Source organism: Melitaea cinxia, chromosome 30, assembly GCF_905220565.1.
Source record: "Melitaea cinxia chromosome 30, ilMelCinx1.1, whole genome shotgun sequence".
NCBI lineage: Eukaryota > Metazoa > Arthropoda > Insecta > Lepidoptera > Nymphalidae > Melitaea > Melitaea cinxia.
The window spans coordinates 8,099,618-8,124,576 of record NC_059423.1 but is presented as its reverse complement, the minus strand read 5'-3'; the positions used below and the strand labels follow the sequence as shown (position 1 = coordinate 8,124,576).

The 24,959-nt window shown below is 35.3% G+C and overlaps 1 protein-coding gene across 1 annotated transcript; it reads left to right on the top strand.

Annotated features, from left to right (window-relative positions):
• Positions 1-12,321: 12,321 nt before the first annotated feature.
• Positions 12,322-24,607, top strand: LOC123668154 (brain-specific homeobox protein homolog). Its single transcript, XM_045601946.1, has 5 exons — positions 12,322-12,610; positions 18,563-18,670; positions 20,295-20,453; positions 24,157-24,218; positions 24,494-24,607. Exons 1-5 carry the CDS (start codon positions 12,322-12,324, stop codon positions 24,605-24,607), a joined length of 732 nt encoding a protein of 243 aa, XP_045457902.1.
• The last annotated feature ends 352 nt before the right edge of the window (positions 24,608-24,959 follow it).

The following is a 24,959-nucleotide window of genomic DNA, read 5'->3' as shown; positions in this document are numbered from 1 at the left end:
TCGCCGGCCGATAGTCGGGGGACTTCGGCCGGCCGGGCGACACGGCCTCACACTTCTAAGGGGTGGCCTTGTTGTGAGCGAGGCCACCCAACCATTGTGCCGGGGCCCGGAGGCTTTATCCGGGCCTACCGCCAAGGTGAGATGGCGAATGCTAACGCGACCCCATCTCGCCCCACCCAGGCGGACGACTGCTCACACGTGGTGGTTTTTAGTCAGTAGGAGTCTGACATAACCCTCTGGCGCCCCCGTGCTGGAGGGTATCCATGATGGATTTTCGCCACGTAAAAAAAAAGAAAAAAAAAAAGTGTAGGTACCAAGTAGGTAAAAGTACGGGTATTATAAGCCTGTGGAAATATCTTTGTATAAAAAAAACAACAAAAATGTGATAAAAGATAAATTACAATTACAATTAGCGATATGTTTTAGTAATTACTAAATATTGATATATTTTTAGCTAGCTAGTTTTTATTTGAGCGGGTTTCTGAAGAAATGTCGAGTTTTCGTTGCACACGGCACTTGGGTACATAATATTTTTAATAAAAGTGAAATGATCACTGATTTGGAATGTAGATTTTGCTGAGAACACTCGGTTAGAAGATTTATATTTAAAATACTATAGTATTTTAAATACGAGGCGGATAAACTTTCTACTAATGATAGTTTTATGTTTCATTACATTTAGAACGAAGTCAGTTTCCGGCTTGTTACTAAAGAAAAAACATGAATTTTTCTAATAATTTGCACTTATAATACAACGCAAAACTAATTATTTACCTGCATATAAATGTAGTATAAACGATATTCGTGTAGAATGTTGGTAACAATATGGGCAGTACCCCCTAGTTGAATAATACTGATCCTCTGGACGAAAAATGAGCCATTACATTCTCCTATTATCCGTGGACTAATCGTCAATTCTTCTAAACTTTATTTGGACTGCTACTCCAAGATATCAGTGTTTTGACTGAGAATGGTACAAAAATGGTCGATTTTCGTACATTGGGACAACTTACTGTATACTAAAATGTCTGATTAAGAATAATTACATTTTTCCAGAATGCACCTTTGTAGTAAGCAATAGACTTATTGCAAAATTAATTGCTTGCAAAGGGGGGATTGTACCCCTTAAATCCGATATTAACACAATCAAAAGGCCCAAATCAGATAAATTAATAATAATACACATTTCACGTCTTCTGATAACCCCTCGCAATTATGTTAAAAATCAAATTATTTCTGTCAAAACAGTTTAAACGGAACGGCGGGAGTTGATTGGCGACGCGTGCACCGACGTTCAATAATGTAGGTTGTGTTTAACAATAATCGCAAATTGAGCGATTGATTTGCTAAATTTGGCGATGTGTAACAATTTTATTGTTTGTTTATTACATTAAATTTGTATGGGAAAGTGATTTTGATTTTTTTATATTGTTTTTGGAACGAAGTTTCTTGTGGGGCGTTGTGGAGGGGTACCCTAGCCGGCAAAAAATGTCCGTAAGGTAAAAAAGCGTAAGATTTTCATGTAAAGTCTTTGTATTTGTACGATTTTATTTTTGTGTTACCCACACATTAGTAATTCTAAACATTTTTGAATATCATATCAAAAATCGACCGTTCCAGCGGGGATCGAACCTGCATCTCCGACTGACCGTGTCATTGCTCTAGCCAATCAATCTATGGAATGATGTACCCGTGGCGCCGGTTCGCTTAAACCGAATAAATATTATTATTAAATCATCATATCAAAAATTTCGATCTAGCGGGTACATCGTTCCATAGCTTAATTGGCTAGAGCACCGACACGGTCAGTCGGAGATACAGGTTCGATCTCCGCTGGAACCGTCGATTTTTGATATGATATTCAAAAATGTATAGTCTATGTATGATAAGTCTGTGATGAAAAAGATAATTTCATAAAGTAGTTTTTTTTTTTCTTTAATTATTGAAGAGCTTTGCCGCTACGGCGACTAGGTCGCTCTATTAATATACATAATATATGTAATACAGTTACACGATAACACCTTAAGACACTATTGATTGAACTTCATTTACCGATTTATACAATTTCTTTGCCGAAATAGATTTTGTTTTGTCAAAATACTAAGTATTTATTACATGCTCCAACATTGTCCTATGGAAAAAATATACAGGGCTATGAGAGTCTATGAGATCTGATAGATTCTTATAACTCGGTATGAGAATTTTCTCCATGTTTTATGTGATTTTTTCCATAGGGTAGTATAAAACAATTTATTAGGAAAACATTGACGTTTTCTGGTTTCGTTCTTAACACATTCCATTAAAATATAATTATTACAATCCACCAAATTAATACAATCGTTGGGAATTAATGCGCGTACATAAATCTCAGCAATTTATTTTTCTATAGCTATCTAGACAAAGCCAGTACTGCGGTCACCAACCCGCCTGCCCAGCGTGGTGACTATGGGCAAAACACATGAGTTCACGTTATTTTTGACGTAAACTTGTGGAGGCCTATGTCCAGCAGTGAACTGTATAGGCTGTAATGATGATGATGATGATCTAGAATAAATTTTGGTTTATTGATTGACAATAGATATAATACTAATAAATAACAACCGCTCTGGTGTAATGGTACTAGTAGTCGATTAAACACCGGCGGTTTGCGAGTTCGATTCCGCTCGGGATTGATATTTGATTTTTAAAAATATGTACTATTTTATTTTTGTTTTACGCACACATTACGAATTCTAAACATTTTTGAATATCAAATCAAAAATTGACCGCTCCAGCGGGGTTCGAACCCGCGTCTCCGACGTACCGTGTCGGCGCTCTAGCCAATTAAGCTATGGAACGATATATATATTTTTTTCCGGTTTCGACGTTTGTCCTTGTGGGTCTCCCCACCGTGCTTCGGAGAGCACGTTAAGTCTTCGGTCCCGATTGTTATCATGTACACTGATAGCGATCGTTACTCATAGTAGGGAATATATCCGCCAACCGGCAGTGGAGCAGCGTGGGGGATTAAGCTTCAATCTTGAATAGAGAAAGAGGCCTTTGCCCATCAGTGGGATACATGCGTATGAAGGCTAAATGCGTAGATATAATACTGCAAACGTCATTAGCTTTAGAATGTTGACACGAGCTCTAATGATCCGTAACAAACGGCCGTAGTGTTCCGGACTCCCCCCCCCCACTCCGGAAGGGTGAGGACTCAAGTTTATATTTATTGCACTTGTTCGTTTAGTAAATTCGAAATTTCAAAAGCTTTATTTGTTATAATTGAGTTTGCTCGCAAACGAAAAAAAAAACCGACTTCAATTACATCGACGAGTAATACAACGTAGATCGACGAAAAAATAGTCAAGTAACTACGCGTTATCAAAGTTTACTCAAAAAGTAGTTATCAGATCTCGATAAAATTTATATGTGACCACATGATGAACATCAGCTTTTCATTAAATTAAAAATTATCAAAATCGGTACACCTAGTAAAAAGTTATTGCGGATTTTCGAGAGTTTCACTCGATTTCTCTGGGATCCTATCATCAAGATCCTGGTTTCCTTATCATGGTACCAAACTAGGGATATCTCCTTTCCATCAAAAAAAGAATTATCAAAATCAGTACATGCAGTAGAAAGTTATGCGTTATAATACAGCGTAGGTTGACGAAAAAATAGTCAAGTAAAAACGCATTATTAGATATAACTCGAAAAGTAGTTGTTAGATCTCAAATAAATTTAAATGGGACCAATTGACACACACCACCTTTTGATTAAAAAAAATTTGTCGAAATCGGTCCACCCGGTCAAAAATTCTGATGTAGCATACATAAAAAAAAATACAGTCGAATTGAGAACCTCCTTTTTTGGAAGTCGGTTAAAAAGTTCAATGAATTGTCACTAATTTGATGATTATTGTTTGTAAAAAAATCTAACTTACATTCAAAAAGACAATAAAACTGTCCAAAAACCACTTGATTGATAACATATTTTCAATGATACTTAAACATAGATAGATAATTTATCTTTTATACGTGAAAAGCTCTTGATATCCCTACGTGAGTTCGACGTATCGATCCTGGGAATTTTAATCATCTCACGACCTCAACTTTGTCACTACACTTGACATCACACTGACACTTTAGCTACTGTTACGTGGGCTTTAGTCACGGTGTGTTGTTTTATAGCCTATGCTGATTATGAATAACGTAGCTTTATAAGTGGAAGACTTATTTAAACTGCTAGTAGTTTTCAAGTTTGTCTGTTCGAATTATATGAATTATTTTTACTTTGATACTTATATTATACCTCGTTATTTTAATCATACCTCGTTTAATATTTTTTTTTATTTAATTTATTTAAATTAATATAATTTTAAAGTGTAAAATGACACAAAAATCATTTTTAAGTCTACCTACTCGAATAAAGTAATTTTTTATTTTGATTTTGATCATAGCTTTATGTCTTATTCAAATGAAAATATGAATAAATGCTTAAAAAAGGCTTTGTTAAGTTAATATAAATTTACATTAAAATTGTACTGATAATAGAAAATTTTATTTGAAAATACTTATAATAATATATCATATCTTTAATCTAATCGCGCTTGAGTCAAGGGAACTCAATGAAGATTTTGATAGAACACGCCATGTTTTCACTCGTCTTCCTGACTAGCTTGTTATCGAAGCTTGCAGTGATCGTGCTATATGCTATGTCGGCTGTAGATTCGATTACTGCTCCTCTCTGGCTGTAACATGGTATTATTTATATACTTATTATGTACATTTATAACATGAAAGTCGGCTGTTACCTTAGATTTAAGTTACTTCAAGAAAAAACGACACACGCGTGTGTTAAAAATATCTCTAGTCCACTTACCGGTAAAGGTTATAATAGGGTATATAATATTTCAGTAACTTTTTTTAACTTAAATTAATGCGGGCGAAAACGCGGAGCACACCTAGTTTATTTATATTTTTATTTATTGTGGAAGAGTCAAACACTAACCCTTCTATAAACTTGGCTGATATAATTATTAGACGTATAAAAGGTACTCGCTTTTTATCAGAGCTGATCGTGACTTATCTGCATCCGGCGATTCTGGAGCACCTCTTTGAATGTGTCGGGTTGCTAACAAACTAGTTATTTGAGCATTATAATGGACTATAGCAGGGTTGTCTTATGAATATAAAAACGCTATTAAAATAATATTAGGAATAAAATGATATGCAAAATATATATAATAATATTTGACGACGCGTTGGCACAGCGGTCACAGCACTGGCTGTGGCGCTAGTCGATCCTTGCACATGACAAACATTTTTTATATCGGGCACATTTATGTTTGTGGTTGTGTAATGTGTGTTTCCGGAACCCCCGACACAGGAGTCAATCCTGGCTGTTGAGTGTAAAGCGGGGATGCTAAAGATACGGCCCGCGATCGGCCGCGATTTTTATCAACCGTATATATATTATATACTATATAATTAAATAAATAAAATTTTATAATAATTATAACTATTTTAATAAAACACTGTTTTCGGATTTTATCGCGGTTTATTATTAAATTTTGATTCCCGACGTTTCGGATACTTTACAGCAACCATTGAAAAACCGCGATAAAATCCGAAAAAAGTGTTTTATTAAATGAGTAAAATTCGCGTAAACATTAGAAAACAATATAACTATTTTTTTTGTATCTGGCCCGCCTATCATTCTAAATTTAATATATGGCCCTCTGCAAATTTCTAGCTCATTCGGCGTAGTTCAGTTTTTTTTTTAAATTTTCTATTATACGAACCTAGTCCTAGACAAGAACGATCACAAAATAAGAAATATCCGATTTAGTGTAGTTATTCGGAAGCTATCCGCGTTCAAATTTCGGCATTTTATTTATACAGAGTAAAATATACTAGCGGTCGCCCAGTGGTCGAAATTCGACCATAATTAACTTAAATTATAAGTTTGAACATTATCAAGGTTCTGTTGTCAATGACTATACTTCTATAATAATAAACAAAAGAGTATATATGCGTGTGTGTGTCAAATACATAGTAGTGTATGTGTAATGTTTTTTAAATTGATTTAGTGTATTTTTATGCATAATTTAAAAAAAAATATTGGCATTCTGCACTCCTCTATATATACTATAACCCGAGTAGAAATTTTTTCGTCTTCCTTAGAAGGACCGGACCAGGCATGCCTGATCAGGACTAGATAAGGCATGTAACGCAGATGATTTGTCTGGATCTGATCAGGATGAGATGAGAACTCCTGATCGGGTCCAGATCAGGATCAGCCGGTTCGGTCCAGTCCTTTTAAAAAACACGAATATTCTTGAAAAAATTGTTTGACAAAAAAAAAGCGAATTGATATTATAAATATGTTACTTAACATAATTATTATGGTATTTATTTCCGTTTATTTTTTCCAATGTATTACTTATTTATGTTTTTACTTTAAATATTAATTATTTTTATTTATTTTTATGTTATTAATTAATTATTATTATTAATTAAATTTTATTTATTAACTTTTAATGATTAACTACTAACTACTATTTCCTATTACTTACGACTGCTCCACTGTGTAGAAATGGACTCCCTGCTAGATTGTCCTGATAACTGTATATATACTAAGCGCGCTTAAAAACATTAATAGCGCGATTCAGGCTCAGTTCGCGTCATTTCTTTCAGGCCATCCTGATCTGGACCGGACCAGGTCCTGATCCAGTATGCCTTACCATACTTGGTAAGATTTTACATCAGGCTAGCCTTGTCTGGACCGGACCTGGTCCTGATCCAGTATGCCTTACCATACTTGATTATATTTTACATCAGGCTATCCTTGTCTGGACCGGACCTGGTCCTTATCCACTATGCCTTACCATACTTGATTATATTTTATATCAGGCTATCCTTGTCTGGACCGGACCTGGTCCTGATAGAGCTTGACGGATCAGACATGCCTTATTCTATCCTGATCCGGTCCAGATACATGATCTGGTTGAGCCTGACCTTTTTTCTACTCGGGAAGTGTGCGAAATGTCATTCTTCTCTGTCCGCGCAATTTTCGTAAAAAAGGGTAAAAAGTTTTTGCTTCAATTGTTATAATCTATACATATAATAAAATGGTAGGAAAGTCAAAACTGTACATTGAATATTTTTTTCAAAGAATACTTGGGGTGTGATCTACAATCGATACCGAAGGCAAGTCTGTATGTATTTCCGGGATAAACTCAAAAAGTACTGCATGGATTTACTTCAAATTTGGCACGAATATTATTAAGAAGTCGGGTCAACATATAGGCTAAATATTATCACGCTATCACCTACGGGGAACGAGCAGTGAACCTTTATATTTCTTCAACGCATTCTGTAACAACGTGTAATCTAACGATGCATATTTGAATGTTGTTGTTATGTTAATAACCATGTCATAAGCTAGCTTCACACTATAAATAAAGACATTCTGTAGCATATTTAGTATCAGCATTGCAACCGTGCGAAGCCGGGGTGGGTCGCTAGTATATACATAAATTTATCTAATTTCATTATTTTACTCTAAAAAGAAAATGTTCCTACAGGATAATACAAGCCGCACGTCGCGAATTTACACGCATGATTACAGAAACCGTGGAAATATCGGGATAATAATTAGCGTGTTATTCACCATTTCCAGCTATTATTATAACAAGCTTCATTAAAATCGATTCTCTAGGTCACCAAACAAAGTATTATATTTATATAAACAGTTTGAAAGTTGCATGATATTAAAAGTTAAATACGAATATTATCTGTGCAGATGTTACTATTTGGATGTGACGGTAGTAGGTATTGGTGGTGTTTACAAGAGTAATTGCGGGGTTTCTTACAAATTCTTCTAAACAGATTCTACATTCCAAATCGATCCTAGCCTCACATTGTTAACATAGCTAATTACTCTTCGTAAAACGACAAGTCGTTTGAATCTAGCTTAAATAAAAAAAATGATTTTGAAGTAAAGCTTCTTTTGTTGTGAAACTCGATGAAGCGAAAGTTGCGTCACGAGAAAGAAAGAAACACATAAATGTATAGGAGTGAATGAGATAGAATAAATTAGTGCTCAAAACGCGTAAGCGAAGCGTTTTCCATGGCGCTTACGACCTTTTTCACGAGACCGTAGATCATCGTCGATAGAACATATAGCAACGGCCTAACTTCCTACGACTTTTCAGAAGTTTCACTTCTGCCGTGTGTGAATTTCACTCACACACTTTTTTTTCTGAGTAGACTCGAAAGAAAATCCGTAAAAATTATCAATAATTATAAATTTATTTATATATTGCTTGACATATAACGCCTAAACGCTCATACGCACGCTAAATCTCAAAATTAGCGAGTGAAACCGCGTCGTAATATTAAATTCTACAATAAACGCTTACAAAACTAGTAACGACAGCAAGTGACCTCAAAAGACCCCAAACTGGAAGCTTTTCAGCGCTAATTGGTGGTTTCCGATTGGTCGGAATTGAAAACGTGACTGCGCATGAGGTTCTGATTGGAGGGTTGGTCAGGCCACGCCCCTTACCCTGGATAAGGGTAAGGGTGAGGGGTGAGAACTTAGCTGTAAGCAGTTTTGGTATTTGGGATTATGGATTAATTAATATAAATTTTTTTGCCTACTCACCGTGCCTCGGAGAGCACGTTAAGCCGTCGGTTCCGGTTGTTATCATGTACACCTGATAGCGATCGTTACTCGTAGTAGGGAATATATCCGCCAATTAGTGGAGCAGAGTCGTGGATTAAGCTTCGATCCTTCAGCTACATGGAGAAAGAGGCCTAAAAAGTGGGATGTTACATGACGAAATCCTAGTTGTTTAAAAAACCAGTGTGCTTTAGACCACACGACTAAAGTAAAAAAATTTAGTTGCCCCTACAGTAATATACGCAAATAAAGTGCATATTTTAGCTCTGTACCTCTGGAGTTTGCTTTTGCTCCGTAACGATTACTGTAAAAGTAAAAAGATATATTTATCTCTTTCTTGCATGAGTAAAATGTCACCCCGAGGACACAGCGTAACTATTTCACTAGATTTCAATTCCGATGTTGAACTTCTATGTTACTTTTTTTTTGTAAAATAAACACTAAATTATTCACAAGTATCGAACTATATCAAGCGCAGTACAGACGCTCTGCATCGGATGATCCGCTCCATCTTACGGGAATTTAACCCTTACGATATACGATATGTAATCTGTAAGGCTGGGACAGACAAACATATATTTTTGTACATATAAAATTGTATAAAAAGATTCAGCCTATTCCTCTGATGAGCATAGGTATGGACTCTTTTTCCGGGTGGGAGAAGGTTGAGTAAAAAGCATTATTAGATAATCTTTTCTATTTAAGTTGCGGATAAAGTTTATCTTGCAAATAGACTTTGACAGCGGGAGGTAGAAATACGCCAGTAGGTTCTGTTTCTCCTCAGTTGATAAACGGCAACCTTATGATTAATATATATAAATAGAAATATCTCATGACTATAGTAGATTTCGATGGTTTAAAAGATTAATTAATCATAAACTTTAAGCTGTCGGAAACTGTTTTCTGTCGAATAGCGTTATCCATAACTGATGAAACAGGCACATAATTCTATCTAATATATAAAATTCTCGTGTCGCGGTGTTTGTAGTTAAACTCCTCCGAAACGGCTTGACCGATTCTCATGAAATTTTGTGTGCGTATTGGGTAGGTTTGAGAATCGAACAACATCTATTTTTCACACCCCTAAATTACAAGGGGGGAAGGGGGTTAAGGGACTTTGTAAAATATATGTCAAAACAACGTTTGCGGGGTCAGCTAGTTATAATTTAATTTTTTTAAAAGACTTACTATTATGTATTAGTTGTAGATGTAATTGAAGTCGGTTTTTTTTTCGTTTGCGAGCAAACACAATTATTTGTAAATGGTTAACTGTTTTTTAAAGAGAGTAACAGTTACTGCCAAGTTTTTTGCTGATTCTTCTCTGCAGAGTCGACTTCCAAATCGGTGCTAGCCTTAACTAAATTTTATTTGTGAAATGACTATTAAAGTTGGTTTTAAGGCATACATACACTTCGTTACTAACTATTCTAAACCAAAGAAGTAATAAATAATGGCCGAATTCTTCTTCATGTGGCAAACGCATGTGGTGGCAAAACGGCTACGCTACGAGTTTTGATTGAGGTGTAGATTTTGTGAAGTTAGGGCTTTTAGAGTTCGAAGGTTGTCTTTTCATGATATCTGATAAGTTGTTGACAGTGCATTACATGAAAAAAATATTACTAGGATGCATTTATCCTCGTATGGAACAACCTAAATAGCCTTTAGGCACTCATATATTACGACACAACATACTAAAATTAGTTTAGAGTAGTTCCGGCCCAATACTTCAATCTGTCTTTCACAGTCGCCTGTTACTGTGAACGCAACAAGCATATACTGCTTTCAAGCAGTGTTGTGTTCCTGTGGTGTGTAAGATGACCAGAATTCTTAGAAGGAATTGGGGGTAGGATCGGTAACGCACTTGAAATGGTTCTGGTTTGCAGACGTCTATAAGCTACGGTAATCGCTTACTATCAGGTATCGCTTGTTTGCCGACCTAGTTGTATAAAAAAAAAGCAATTTTAGTTGTTGTTGTTTTAATATTTACCTCCAATAGGGAAAGGCAAAGGACTATAACCCATACAGCCTAGTTTGAATTTGTAAGTTTCGTACTGATATATCAAAAGGCCGGAGCCAAGTCTGAAGTAACTTTATTTTTCTTCTGATTCGATGACTGGTAAAGTCAAGCAATTTTAGTTTGAAAATGACATGCTGACATTGTTAAAATTAAAGAAGTGTTCAAGATTGACAATATTTTGATAGAAATTATTATAAATAGTAGGGTTTCTTCAAATAAATAATTAAAAAATAGGTTTACATCTTGTATCATAATTTTAGGTCACTGAATATCATTTCAGGATTTTTGGAACTGTATTGGACTTCAATGTCTAAATGTTTCTGTCCTTAAATTAGGTCTTAGGTAATTCAGGATAAGTAAAAATGTTCACGTATCAAGCTATGCACACCTAGCTTTAAATCATCGGAAAATGAAACATTAAGTCGCGACTTATTTCATTTTCAATTCGTATGATATACATAAGTTTAAATTATTTATATGTATGTAGGTTTGTATATTTCAATTTAATTTTGAGTATTTTATATAGTGTGTAAAGATATTTATTTCAATATAAGTAGTTTATACTTTTAGCCGACTTCAAAAAGAAAGGATCTTAAATTCGATTGTATTTTGTTGTATGTTTGTCACGTGATTATTCCGCCAATTTTGAATGGATTTTGATAATTCTTTTTTTGTAAAGTAGATCGTGTTACAGAGGTAATATGGGAATTGCTTCAGCGCTTTTCGAAAGAATCAACAAAAACATTAAACCGTATATTACCTACGTTGTTGATGAAAATTGAAGTCGGTTTTTTTTTTCGTTTGCCAGCAAACATAATTATATATAAATTGTTTTTATTTATCTATGTATATATTTATTTATTATCTTTATTTTGTTCTATTTATATAGTAATATTATAAACCGTTCAGATTTGATTTTTTGTTTGTTTGTAATGGAAAAACTCAAAAACAACTGCATGGACAGCATGGACCGCTTTTAAAAATTGTTCAATCACGTATTCTACTGGTATTAAATTTTATTTTTGTGTACATTGATTGATTGTTGATTTTAAGGTACCGAAACATACCGTAAGTATAAAAGTAAATTTAGATAATTAATTATACAAAATTTATGAACTTTTTTCTTTTATTAAAATAAAAATATTTTTTATCTTTTTCTCTTAAAAGCTAAATAAAATTAAAGTCAAATTATGATTTAAAATAAAAGTTAAATATATAGTAAATAATTTATTTTTCGATTGTTAAAAAAACATCAAAATAAAAAACCACTTAAACACCGCACAAAAAGTGCCGTACGGTCTAACGCCACCCCCTGTGGGCGTCCACGTACCACCCCGTCCCCATTCAACCCCTGTTACGACAGTTTATCTCAGTCCGCGGGCAAATCGTCTCGTTTCCACCAAACAACGAGAAAAACGACTATTACCGACTATTACCGCTGATAATCATCGATTATTAAAATTCATATTTTTACCAAAATTAAATAAATATTTTTGTAATTAAAATTTGTGCGTCAAAAAAGTTTTCATAACTGTCAGTGAAGTTAAAAAAATTAAAAAAAAGTAGAGTTCTTTTTTTTTGTTTAAATTATGTGATTTTTTTTTAATAATTTCGATTTTTAAATATCAATAATAATGGAAGAAACACGCAGTGACTCCCCCGGTGATACGAATCGTCAAGAACAGAATTCTAAAACTTCTTTTTTGATTGAGGACATTTTGTACCGAGGACAGAGACAGTTTAAACAGCCAGATCCCAGGAGATTCGATTATGAGAGAGAACCAAAATATTTTCCTGTGTCAAACGAAATAAGGCCTGTGCCGAGGGAGGGCTCTTATTTGCAAGTTATGGGGGCCCTAGGAGCTTATTTACACACTCCAAACACGTATAAGGCTGTTGAGACGCCGTACTTTCTTTCTCAAGGTAGGTTAATTTTTAACCGACTTCCAAAAAAGGAGGAGGTTCTCAATTCGACTGTATTTTTTTTAATATATGTTACATCAGAACTTTTGACCGGGTGGACTGATTTCGACCATTTTTCTTTTAATCGAAAGGTGGTGTGTGCCAATTGGTCCCATTTAAATTTATTTGAGATCTAACAACTACTTTTCGAGTTATATCTAATAATGCGTTTTTACTTGACGCTTTTTTCGTCGACCTACGTTGTATTATACCGCATAACTTTCTACTGGATGTACCGATTTTGATAATTCTTTTTTTGTTAGAAAGGAGATATCCCTAGCAGGCAGATTTTGAGAAGGCAGTTTTTAACTAAAAACTACGTTTAGTTTTATTATTTTAATTAATATTCTTATTGTTATCTTAATATATACAAATTACGTGTCACGTTGTTCGTCCGCGATGGACTCCTAGACTAAACACCGTGTGCAGTTTGATCCAACTTGAAAGATAGGCTATATTTTATTTTGATATATGTAATTATTATATTGAAAAATATATAGAATATGAATATTTATGTAAGAACTGTTTAGTTAATTATTAAATGTAGCTTATTTAAAATCTTTCGATTAAATAATTTATACATTGCGTCACTATATTTTTGATGAATAATAATTATACATTTTTTTAAATTATAATGGTTAAAAAATTAAATTTACGTTAAAAAAGTTACGTACGAAGTAAATATTCGAAAAACTCGTAAATACATAGAGTTATTAACAGAGTTGACAAAAAAAAAAAACAGAAGGAAAAATTTTACTACGAAAATTATTACTAAGCTAGATTTGTCAAATGCGATTTTTGATATCCACGTACAAATGTTATTACGTTAAAATACAAAAATTTTAGTCCATCTTAAAAAAAATGTTAAAAAATTAAATAGTTCAAAAGTAGTTTTTTCCATCCACATAAGGTTATTTTAGGTGAATAGTGAAAATATATTAGGAATATTTGTTTAAAGTGTAAACTTTACACGCTTCATTTTTCGATAATTAATTGTTTAGTACCCGGGTGACCGAGCTTAGCTCGGTATTTTTGGTAAATCGTGTTTTTTGGAAATCTTATTTAAATACAAATTACATATTTATAAAATATGGATAGTATTTTTTTACCGACAATGATAAAAAATATAAAAATACAAATATAAAAGAAAAATTAAAAAATAATGATAAAATATAAATAATATTTTTCGATCTTACATACATTAAAAACATTACACAAGAAAAATAACGAGTGCAATTAGAAAAAAAAAGAAAAAATAATAATAGTTGATCTATTATTATTTGAACCATGGTCTTTTCGGTCGTTTGCGACCGGCCGATTTCCCACCCGAGCTATTACAACTTTACAAAATGTTGCGAAAATTACCTTCGTATTCTAACGATATTTTTTCTTTGTTTAAAAACTGGGATAAAACGACATTTTCTAAAAATGAATCCTTGCTAGATTTTTTTAACTCCCCCAAAATTCCCTGCATACTAAATTTCATGGAAATCGTTGGTGCCGTTTCCGAGATTCAGATTATATACAAGAATTGCACATTTAATAGTATAAGATTATCCAACTGTATGGTATTATATGTACTTATTATATTTATATTTAATTACATAACGAACCTGATATCTATCAGAGACAATAACTTATTTCAAAAAAAGTATATTTGATAGTTTATTTGCAGTATATTGTTTATAATACAGGAAAGTCAGATATAATTTTTGGTAATTTATCACTTTTTTATGTAAATACGTATATAAATACGTACGGCTCACCTGGTGGTAAACGATTCATCATTACAGCCTAAACAGTCCACTGCTGGACATAGGCCTCCACAAGTTTACGCCAAAAATAACGTGAACTCATGTGTTTTGCTCATAGTCACCACGCTGGGCAGGCGGGTTGGTGACCGCAGTACTGGCTTTGTCGCACCAAAGACGCTGCTGCCCGTCTTCGGCCTGTGTATTTCAAAGCCAGCAGTTGGATGGTTATCCCGCCATCGGTCGGTTTTTTAAGTTCCAAGGTGGTTGTGGAACATTGTTATCCCTTAGTCGCCTCTTACGACACCAAACGATTACCGTAGCTTATAGACGTCTGCAACACCAGAAGCATCGCAAACGCGTTACCAACCCCATCCTCAATTGATCGGGACTTTATTGAACTACTTTGGAATTGCTTTTTAACGTGTTTTAATTATTATTGTTTGTTATAATAATCTTTATGTATACATACCTACGTGCTTAAATTAATAGAATGAGTGTAACACCTATAATTAAGATAACGCTTAGCTTTTAAGATATTTTGTTTATGATTATAACTGTATTGTCAGTGTCTATGTTGTTGGTGTAAAATAAATAAATAAATATTATTATAAATTAGCGATCCACCCTGTCTTTGAATCGGTGCAATGCTGATAATAAATATAAAATATTAAATGAATATTTGCAATGTAATCGCAAAAAAAGGTTTTTTTACGACATCACATTAGAAACCTCTAAAAGTATCAGTGTTCCTCTACTATATTATGCATTATACACATAAACCTTCCTCTAGAATCACTCTATTTACTAAAGGAAACCGCATCAAAATCTGTTGCGTAGTTCTAAAGATCTAAGTATACAGACAGCGGGAAGCGACTTTGTTTTATACTATGTAATAATAATGTACTCGCATTCAGCCTGTAACTTCCCACTACTGGGCATAGGCCACTTTCTCCATATAGGAGAAGGATTGGAGCTTAATCTACCACACCGCTTCACTCGGGTTGGCGGATATGTTGCCTACTATGAGTAACGATCGCTATCAGATATTTATGACAACAACCGGGACCGACGGCTCCGTCTAGGTCTAGGTCGGCAAACAAGCATATGGCTTACCTGGTGGTAAGCGATTACCGTAGCTTATAGACGCCTGCAACACCAGAAGCATCGCAAGCGCGTTGCCGACCCAATCCCCAATCCCCCCCAGGAGCTCTGGTCACATTAATCACCAACCGGAACACAAAACTGCTTGAAAACAGTATTAGCTGTGATCTTCTGTAAGATCGAGGTACTACCCCGGTCGGGCTGCTCCGTATTTTGAGCAGGAAATTCCTGCTGTGCCCTACCTCAGTCAAACTCAATTGTTAGTAATAACAATGTACAGTTAATTTAAAGTTATTCTACGTGACATTGGCGAAATCATCTGTGCTCAATTGGCACTATTGAAAGCCATTTTAAGAAGTAGAAGAAGAAGAAGTAATTTAATGTTACTGTCAATTCAGAATGTATATTCTGCTAAGAAGAATCGGCGAGAAACTAGTTTCGAAAACAATTGTCTACGGTTTAAAAAACTGTTGATACATTACTTAACAATATTCATTTGCTTGAGATAAAGACACACATCCATCTTTACACATCTTTGTCCTGCATATACTTAATATTACCGTAATCAAGTATAAAATAACCAGAAAATAAATTAACTAAAACTGTTGTTATGATTTATTTGTCGATTTTGCTGACGTATATAAGTATGTAACTTAAAAAATAATGAAAGTATATCTATGATATTTCTTTGGCTCCATCTAACTTATATCTCCCACTCAACTTCCGTTCGCTTCACCCGATCATACTTTTCGTAACGCTCTCGTCACGCGTTCACCAGCTCACTTCGCAAGTCAAGCGTGCGTTAAGAAGTATTACTTCAAAAATATGGCAGTATGAAAGCCGGGTCTATAGTACTAATTTTTACTTATCTATACAAATAAATAAAATTGGAGTGTCTGTTTGTAATATTAAAATAACCGCTTCTTACTAAATTCATATGTATGTATACACGGTATATATACCAAAATAACATTTTTTATAATTTTTGTGTCTGTCTGTCGGTTTGTTCCAGCTAATCTTTGAAACGGCCGATCCGATTGGCCGGACCGATTTTGACAAGACTTTCACTGGCAAATAGCTGATGTAATAAGGAGTAACTTATTTATTTTAAAATAAATTTATTTATTTTATAACTCTGCGAACTAAACAATAACTAAAATTCTACGCGGAAGGAGTCGCGGGCACAGCTAGTTTTTATACATATAATACCTTAACTCGCGACTTCGTTCACGATTACATATTTTTCAATATCACCCGTTTTTTTCTAGGGTACTCTCTCTCGTACTGAATTTAGGGATAAAAGGTATACACGTATACAGCATCATAGCTTATAGCAAAAATACAAATTATGTACATAGGTAATATTATTATTTTTTTTAAATCGTGATGTACGGCCAAGATACAGACAGATAAATAGACAAAAGGGCACAGTTTTGGCTTTAGTATCTCTTACAAAACATTATTTAAAAAAATGTCTGAAATATTGAACATGTTTAGTTTAATTGATCACTAATAGGTGGCGGTAGCTGTCTTTTTAATCGCTCTATCGTTTGGATTGTTTTAATCATTAAGTTAAATTGTTGCATTCATGTAAGTACCCCGATAGGAACGGTGACAAACCCGACATACTCGACATAGCGATCTTGAGGAGAGTAACTTTACAGTTACAAACCAAAGAGACACTATCCGAGTTGGACTCTAGACCACCGCCCTGTCTTAATCCAGCTAGGAACAGATACAGATCTTCCCCAAGCCACTAAAATCATAGTAGATTTTAAGAAACTCGACTTAAATAATATTGGTTCCAACGAGAATTTAACTAGGATACCTGACACAATTGACTCCGTAGATATCGCGAAAGTAGCCACGTTAAATCTCATTTTTTTTATTAAAGAAAAGATCGATTACTCTCAAGGGAAATTCAAAATCGCCCTGGAGAGCGATGGGATCTCCCGGGGGAGTTAAAAGATCTGATCAGGCGCAAGAACGCGCAGGCTAGAGCTCATGACACTTACCCGACTGATGACAACCGGAGGAGACTCCGTGCCCTACAGAGGGAGGTGAAAGCACGCTTCGCCGAACTCAGGGATGACCACTACAGTAGACGCCTCGGAGAGCTCACGCCCTCGCACACCGATCACTGGTTGCTAGCGCAAAATCTCCGAAGCGATACTGTTACCACTATGCCCCCGTTACTACGTCCGAATCTCCCTCCAGCCCTCGATGATCTGGATAAGGTCGAGTGTCTTGCTAGTATAGCCTGAAAAGCCAATGCTCGCCAAGCACTGAGCCGGTTGATCAAAGTCACCTTTTAAAGGTTAAATTTGAAGTAGAACGCAAGGCGGCTTCACCGCCTACGGACGAACCACTCCCTCCGACAACCATCGAGGAGGTTGAATCCTCCTCCTCCACCCCGCCTACATCCAACGTCTGCAAGCATTGCAGAATTGCTTCTTACTTACGGCCACAGCCTCACCGTGGTAAATAAGTAACATAGATCTCCACAAAGACTTCAGGATTGATTCAATCACCAAGCATCTCAAAAGACTTTTTAGAAAGTACTTCGAGAAATCAATTCGACACCCGACGTTGGCGCAGCGGTCACAGCCATGGATTATACCTGTTGCGCTGGCGGTTGCGGGTTCGATCCCTGCACATGGCAATATTTGTATTGGCCATACATGTGTTTGCCGTGGTCTGGGTATTTGTGCAGTCTTCATGGGTCTCCCCACCGTGCATCGGCGAGCACGTTAAGCCGTCGGTCCCGGTTTATATCATGTACACCTGATAGCGATCGTTACTCATAGTAGGGAATATATCCGCCAACCCGCATTGGAGCAGCGTGGTGGATTAAGCTCTGATCTTTCTCCTACATGGGGAAAGAGGCCTATGCCTAGTAGTGGGATATTACGGGCTAAAGCAAAAAAAAAGTTTTATTTCAAGTTTCAATTTCAAATCTCTACAAAACTAAACGAATGAATTATATCGCTACCTTTCGTTAATGTTAAGATAATAAAGTCACCAATTAAACGGTTATTAAGTGTTTTTTTCCTTTCAGGGGTCCCATACCACGCGCTGTTCACACCGTCGGAGCTTTCTCTTTCCGCGCTGAAACATTGCAGACGAAGAAAAGCAAGAACTGTCTTCTCAGATCCACAACTAACTGGTAAGAATGGTGTTCTTACTAACGTAGCCAATTATAACGAATCTATGAAGCTATGGTAGGGCACAGCAAAAATTTCCTGCTCAAAATATGGAGCAGCCCGACTGGGGTAGTACCTCGAACTAATAGAAAAGATCACAGCTAAATAATACTGCTTACAAGCAGTATTGTGTTCCTGTTGATGAATAAGGTGACCAGAGCTCCTGGGGGGGATTGGGGATTGGGTCGGCAACACGCTTGCGATGCTTCTGGTGTTGCAGGTGTCTATAAGCTACGGTAATCTCTTACCATCAGTTGAGCCGTACGCTTGTTTGCCGCTAGTGATATACAAAAAAAGCTACTTTATTTATCAGGTCAGGAACTTCCGTTCGCCACGCCCGATCACATTTTTCGAAACATTCTTTTCACGAATTCACCAGCTTACTCTCCAAGTCAAGCGTAGGTAAAGTTTTATTTCAAAAACTAGGTCGGCAAACACGCACACATCTCACCTGATGGTAAGCGGTTACCGTAGCTTATAGACCTGCAACGTTAAGCCTGTATCACAAGCACGTTGCCCCTACCCCTTGACCCTTACCAGTACCGATATGTAGCTATACCAGTCGGCTGTCACCTTTAACACAAGCATTAAGTTGCTTACTTTAGGAACAGACGACCGTGTGTGTATTGTGTAGATATTTATTTATTTAAGTCGGTGAAATGCGAGCGAGATGAAACTTTACCATTTATTTGCATTTACAAAAATAAATTCCTAACGAAGTGGGCACGGGTCGGCTAGTAGTTGATGTTTATACTGAAGATTTTGTATGTTTCTTTGTTTGAACGCGCTAATCGCAGGAACTAATTGGTTCGATTTGAAAAATTCTTTCAGTGTTAGATAGCCCATTTATCGATGAAGGCTATAGGCTATATATTATCACGTTGAGAGCAATAGGAGCGGAGCACCAATGAAGAATATTTCGAAATCGGGGAGTTTTTTCCTTTCGAGAGCTTCCGCTGCGTGCACTGCGTAAACAGTTAAAGTTTCGCATAATTCATGTATGGCAGAATTCTTCGCGGGCAGAAACTAGTCCGTGTAAATATTGTATTCTTTATTCAAGCAATGAGTTGTTTCTGTAGAATAAATCCTATACATCAAATTTAAAGACTTATAAAAACATTTTAGTTCTCAGAAAACATTGTCTTAACGCTGGCGGACGAGGGTTTGATTCTTGCTCGGATCAGATATTTGTTTTATAATATAAATATCCTTATTATACATTATGTAATTACAATATAAATATCCTTTTTTTGATCTTGGTGTATGGCCACAAGGTGTGGCTCTCCTCCTTTTCATCATGACTTGGAGAGCTTGTGAAACAGTCAATATCAGTTGTTATCTACACCCTGACTGACATTGCATATTTGTCCTGACAATAAGTGGTCGAAGTTTTTTTTCGTTCGGAAGCTACGCGCGTAGATATACATGCCATTCGGCTCAACTATTTATTAAATCATTATTTTCTTTACCTACCTACTTAACGAAAGTAAAATAAGATTCAAAATTCTGCCGTTAATTATGGTAAAAGTGTTACGTTTAACAAAATTCAATACCCATATTTTGTATTAATAATGATATTTTCTCCAGGTCTTGAAAAGCGGTTCGAAACCCAGCGTTACCTATCGACTCCTGAGAGAGTAGAACTGGCTGGTGCCCTCAACCTCTCAGAGACCCAGGTGAAGACCTGGTTCCAGAATAGAAGAATGAAGCACAAGAAACAGATGAGGAAACAGCAGCAGCAGAGAAGTAAGTTGGACTATTGTTCACTCCGACTATCAGTACTGTACTGTACTGCATCTGTCGTCCTACTGAGAGAAGTCGATCCCATGGCTGTACTGTGTGGCTAAGGTACTAAAGAATATAGCCAGCCTCCCTCTTCCCGTGGGTGTCGTAAGAGACGACTAAGGGATAACACAGTTCCGCTACCACCTTGGAACTTAAAAGGCCGACTGATGGCGGGATAACCGTCCAACTGCTGGCTTTGAAATACACAGGCCGAAGACGGGCAGCGTCTTCGGTGCGGCAAAGCCAGTACTGCGGTCACCAACCCGCCTGCCCAGCGTGGTGACTATGGGCAAAACACATGAGTTCACGTTACTTTTGGCGTAAACTTATGGAGGCCTATGTCCAGCAGTGGACTGTATAGGCTGTAATGATGATGATCCCATGGCACCTTCAACTCCGTGTCGATGTTGACACACGAGTAAAAAACCCATATTAACCGGTTCTACCCTAAGAGCTAGGCATCAAAAAAAGGTCATCCCTATGAACCCTAATCTGCGCTACTTTGAACATAGTGCAAATCCAAGGAGCTGTGGTTACCTTTTTTTTGAAGTTGATTGAAAATATATTAATCTCGCTGTAGCAAATCAGTCAGTTTATAAACTATGCTTATAACTATTATTAAAAGTCAAAGGAGCGAAACCACGGAGAACGTTTAGTATACAATAACAATATCTAAGATTTATTACTAATTAGTAAGGAACGCTCGCATAGTTCCCAACAAACAAGAAACTATGACTTTAAATTGCCTTAACAACTTCGATCGAAAGTTCTCGAACTAATAATTGTTTTAAGTTTTCAAATATTTAAAATAGATTTCTCAATAAAAGTTAATTTTTTAATTGGAAACCACGAAATATAGATATAGTGTTTAATAAATAATGGTATTTCAATATAATGCGAATACAATGACATAGGGTTACCTGCTAAAAGTCTGGTTTGAAAGGCGGTTACCTAATGTAATATAGCCTGGCCGAGAATTTTCCAGCCAACCCCTTTGCGATTTATCTTTATTATACTAAAGAAGATAATTAATTAGTTTTTATTAATTTAGCAGATGGGTAAAGATCACGTCTAGATCGGATCTTATACTGTGTATATCAAAAACCCAGTGTAGATAATAAATAATAATATTTTAATAAAAATAAAAATATTGTAAGTAAACAACTATAATTTATAAAATTTATCTTTTAAAACTTTCTTTAAAATTTATATTGTTACCTCTTAAGTGATTTTAAATCTTATTTTTTTAGTGATCTGTTAGATAAGTAATGCAATGCAATTTAAATTATCAATCAATTTTGGATTTTTTTTTTTTTTTTTTTTTTTTTTATTTATTTATTAAGAAAACCAACAGCGTTTCAGTTAATACATACTATAACTAAATTAAAAAAAAAATAAGGCCAATAACAGGTTTCCAATTATAAATAATAAAAGTAAATATGTTAATATCTCTTAAGTAATATTATTAACAGCAAAATATCATTTTGTAATGAATATTCAAACATAACCAATTTACAAAATTTAATATCACAAAATTGAGAAGACAGCAAATTAAATTAACAATCCAAATTAGTCGGTTAATACACTCATAATGAGACACAACAATTCCGTGTTGAACACAGTGATCATTTTAAGTTAATAATAAAGGACTTGACGAGCACAGAAACTCCAGTTGGAATACAACGATCCGAGAAGCCGACCTCAAAGATGGCTAAATTGAATTTCGAACTGTCGCTTTCGCGCCACAACTCAAGACGTTCTATAACTTAATTTAGAATACAAGATGGCGGACGTCTCAGTTGCCATAGCAACGGAGCGTCTTGAGCTTTTCGTACAAATGAAATTAAACCCTATTTCGTTTATTTATGGCTCGATATTGAATGGAGGTTGATTGCTTTAATGGCTAAATGGGAGTGTAGGGGGTTGTGTGGAGCGAAATAAACCTTATTTAAAAGCATTAGGGTTTATAATTTAATGATATGGTAGGTAATGTAGGTATTACGTTTTTTAAAATGGCTGTTAGGGTAGACGCGGGTATCATTCTATACAAAAATTGATAGATATTTTAGAGAGCTATATTTAATCTCCGAAGAGGACAAGGAACAACGTGATTAATTTTTTCACTAAAGTTTAATATTATTAGAAATTATTATTTCTTAATTTGTATTTTGAAATTAAATAATTGGTTTAGATATCACATTACTTTTTTACCGACTTCCAAAAAAGGAGGAGGTTCTCAATTCGACTGTATTTTTCTTTTTTATTTATTTTTTATTTTTTTTATGTATGTTACATCAGAACTTTTGACCGGGTGGACCGATTTCGCCAATTTTTTTTTAATCGAAAGGTGGTGTGTGTCAATTGGTCCCTTTTAAATTTATTTGAGATCTAACAACTATTTTTCGAGTTATATCTAATAATGCGTTTTTACTTGACGCTTTTTTCGTCGACCTACGTTGTATTTTACCACATAACTTTCTACTGGATGTACCGATTTTGATAATTCTTTTTTTTTTTGGAAAGAGGATATCCCTAGTTTGGTACCATGATAAGGAAACCATTATTTGATGATGGGATCTAACTTTTTATACTGGGTGTACCGAATTTGATAATATTTAATTTAATCGAAAGCTGATGTTTATCATGTGGTCACATATAAATTTTATCGAGATCTGATAATTACTTTTTGAGTAATTTTTGATAACGCGTAGCTACTTGACTATTTTTTCGTTGATCTACGTTGTATTACTCGTCGATGTAATTGAAGTCGGTTTTTTTTTTCGTTTACGAGCATCACAATTATTAAAAGTAGATTTTTTTAAAATAAATATATTGCTATGCCATAGCTGTTGGGCATAGTAGGAGTACCTTACAGAGGATCCCAACCAAATAACGCCGCTCTTAAGAAGTGGTCGGTTCCGCTTACGGTAGTGACTTAGGAACATGCGCTGTGTTGACAGACATTGGTGGTCCTGCTGTTACAGACGTATATTTATTATTGATAGACACAATCGGATTACAGACCATTGACTGTTTGCCATTTTTCTATCATTAAACTGAATCGAAACAACACAACAACAAGGTGATTTAACTGAGGTAGGGCTCAGCAGGATATTTCCTGCTCAAAATCTGGAGCAACTCGACTGGGGTAGTACCTCGGCCTTACAGAAGATCACAGCTAAATAATGCTTTCCAGCAGTGTTGTGTTCCTGTTGGTGGGTAAGGTGACCTAAGCTCCTGGGGGAATTGGGGATGGGTTCAGCAACAAGCTTGCGATGGTTCTAGCGTTACGTCTATAAGGTACGTTAATCGTTTACCACCAGTTGAGCTGTACGCTTGTTTGCCGACTTAGTTATATAAAAAAAATTGCATTGTAAGCATCCTAGCCCCGAACTTTCCGAGGAGCTTTCGCTGTCTTATTCAACACAGAAACACAACACTAGCTGTTATCTCCTGCGAGATTGAAGTACATCCCCAGTCAGGCTGCTCCCAATTTCGAGACAGTTTATATGGTTTTCCATGCCTCAGTAAAAGTTCTATAAAAAACATATTTCATAATTTAGATAACTTCGTCGGGTTTGCTCTGCGGACGTTCCCTTTACGGAATCTCTGTTAAATGTACTTTTAATTAGACAAAATTTTTAACCCAAACTTTTGTGCGCAGATTCCGTAGCTGTGGACTTCACGACAAAACATCCATCACAAGCAGCGGTAAGAAAGGTATTTGCTGTAATAAATGTATTTCTTTCAATCACTATTTATATTATTATTGATATTGTTAGGTTTTGAGACTATACTCTTTAAAAAACAATATCAACCCTACGGTATGAAAGACGTGGATTGAAATCGTGTGAAACAGTAGCGCTGATATATCTGAAAGAAATAAATATATTTTTCAAAATTACGGAAATCGTTCTTAAAAACTTCAGTCGCGTAATGGAGTTCACTCACACTTCTTAATAGATAGATATATCGGTAAAATTATAAGTTATTTTTTTCAGGAGGATTCACGTATATCGACAACACAGACATCGGAATCTGAAACGGAACATAGTGACAGCGACATCGATATAGTCGGCGAATCGAACTACGTACAACACTACACCGGCTCGTAAATATATTTGTAATAACATAAAAAAACTGGTCAAATTTGTAAAAAGTTCTAGATTTTAATGAAATGTATTAGAATAGATATGTTTTAACGTTAAACTTAAATCTAATTCATCTTTAAAAAAAAAGTTTTTATACGTTTCGGTATTTCGGCAGTCTTTATTTGTTTTTGAAGTTTACTCCGTTTTTTTTTTTTTTTTACATACCAAGCGTCTTGACGCTTGGTATAAAAAATATTTGAGGAGTGAAATGGTGAGAAACGGCGAAACATTTGTGATGTTGGGTTTCGCTGAGAGTAAACTCTCTAAGAGTGACTCTATGATGATTTAACTGTAGAAAGATTTATACTATGGGCAA

Coding starts and splice junctions, on each gene's coding strand:
- LOC123668154 (XM_045601946.1), top strand. CDS start 12,322: ATGGAAGAAACACGCAGTGACTCCCCCGGTGATACGAATCGTCAAGAA. Junction 12,611..18,562: donor GCCGTACTTTCTTTCTCAAG/GTAGGTTAATTT, acceptor TTTTCCTTTCAG/GGGTCCCATACCACGCGCTG. Junction 20,454..24,156: donor GAAACAGCAGCAGCAGAGAA/GTAAGTTGGACT, acceptor TTTTGTGCGCAG/ATTCCGTAGCTGTGGACTTC.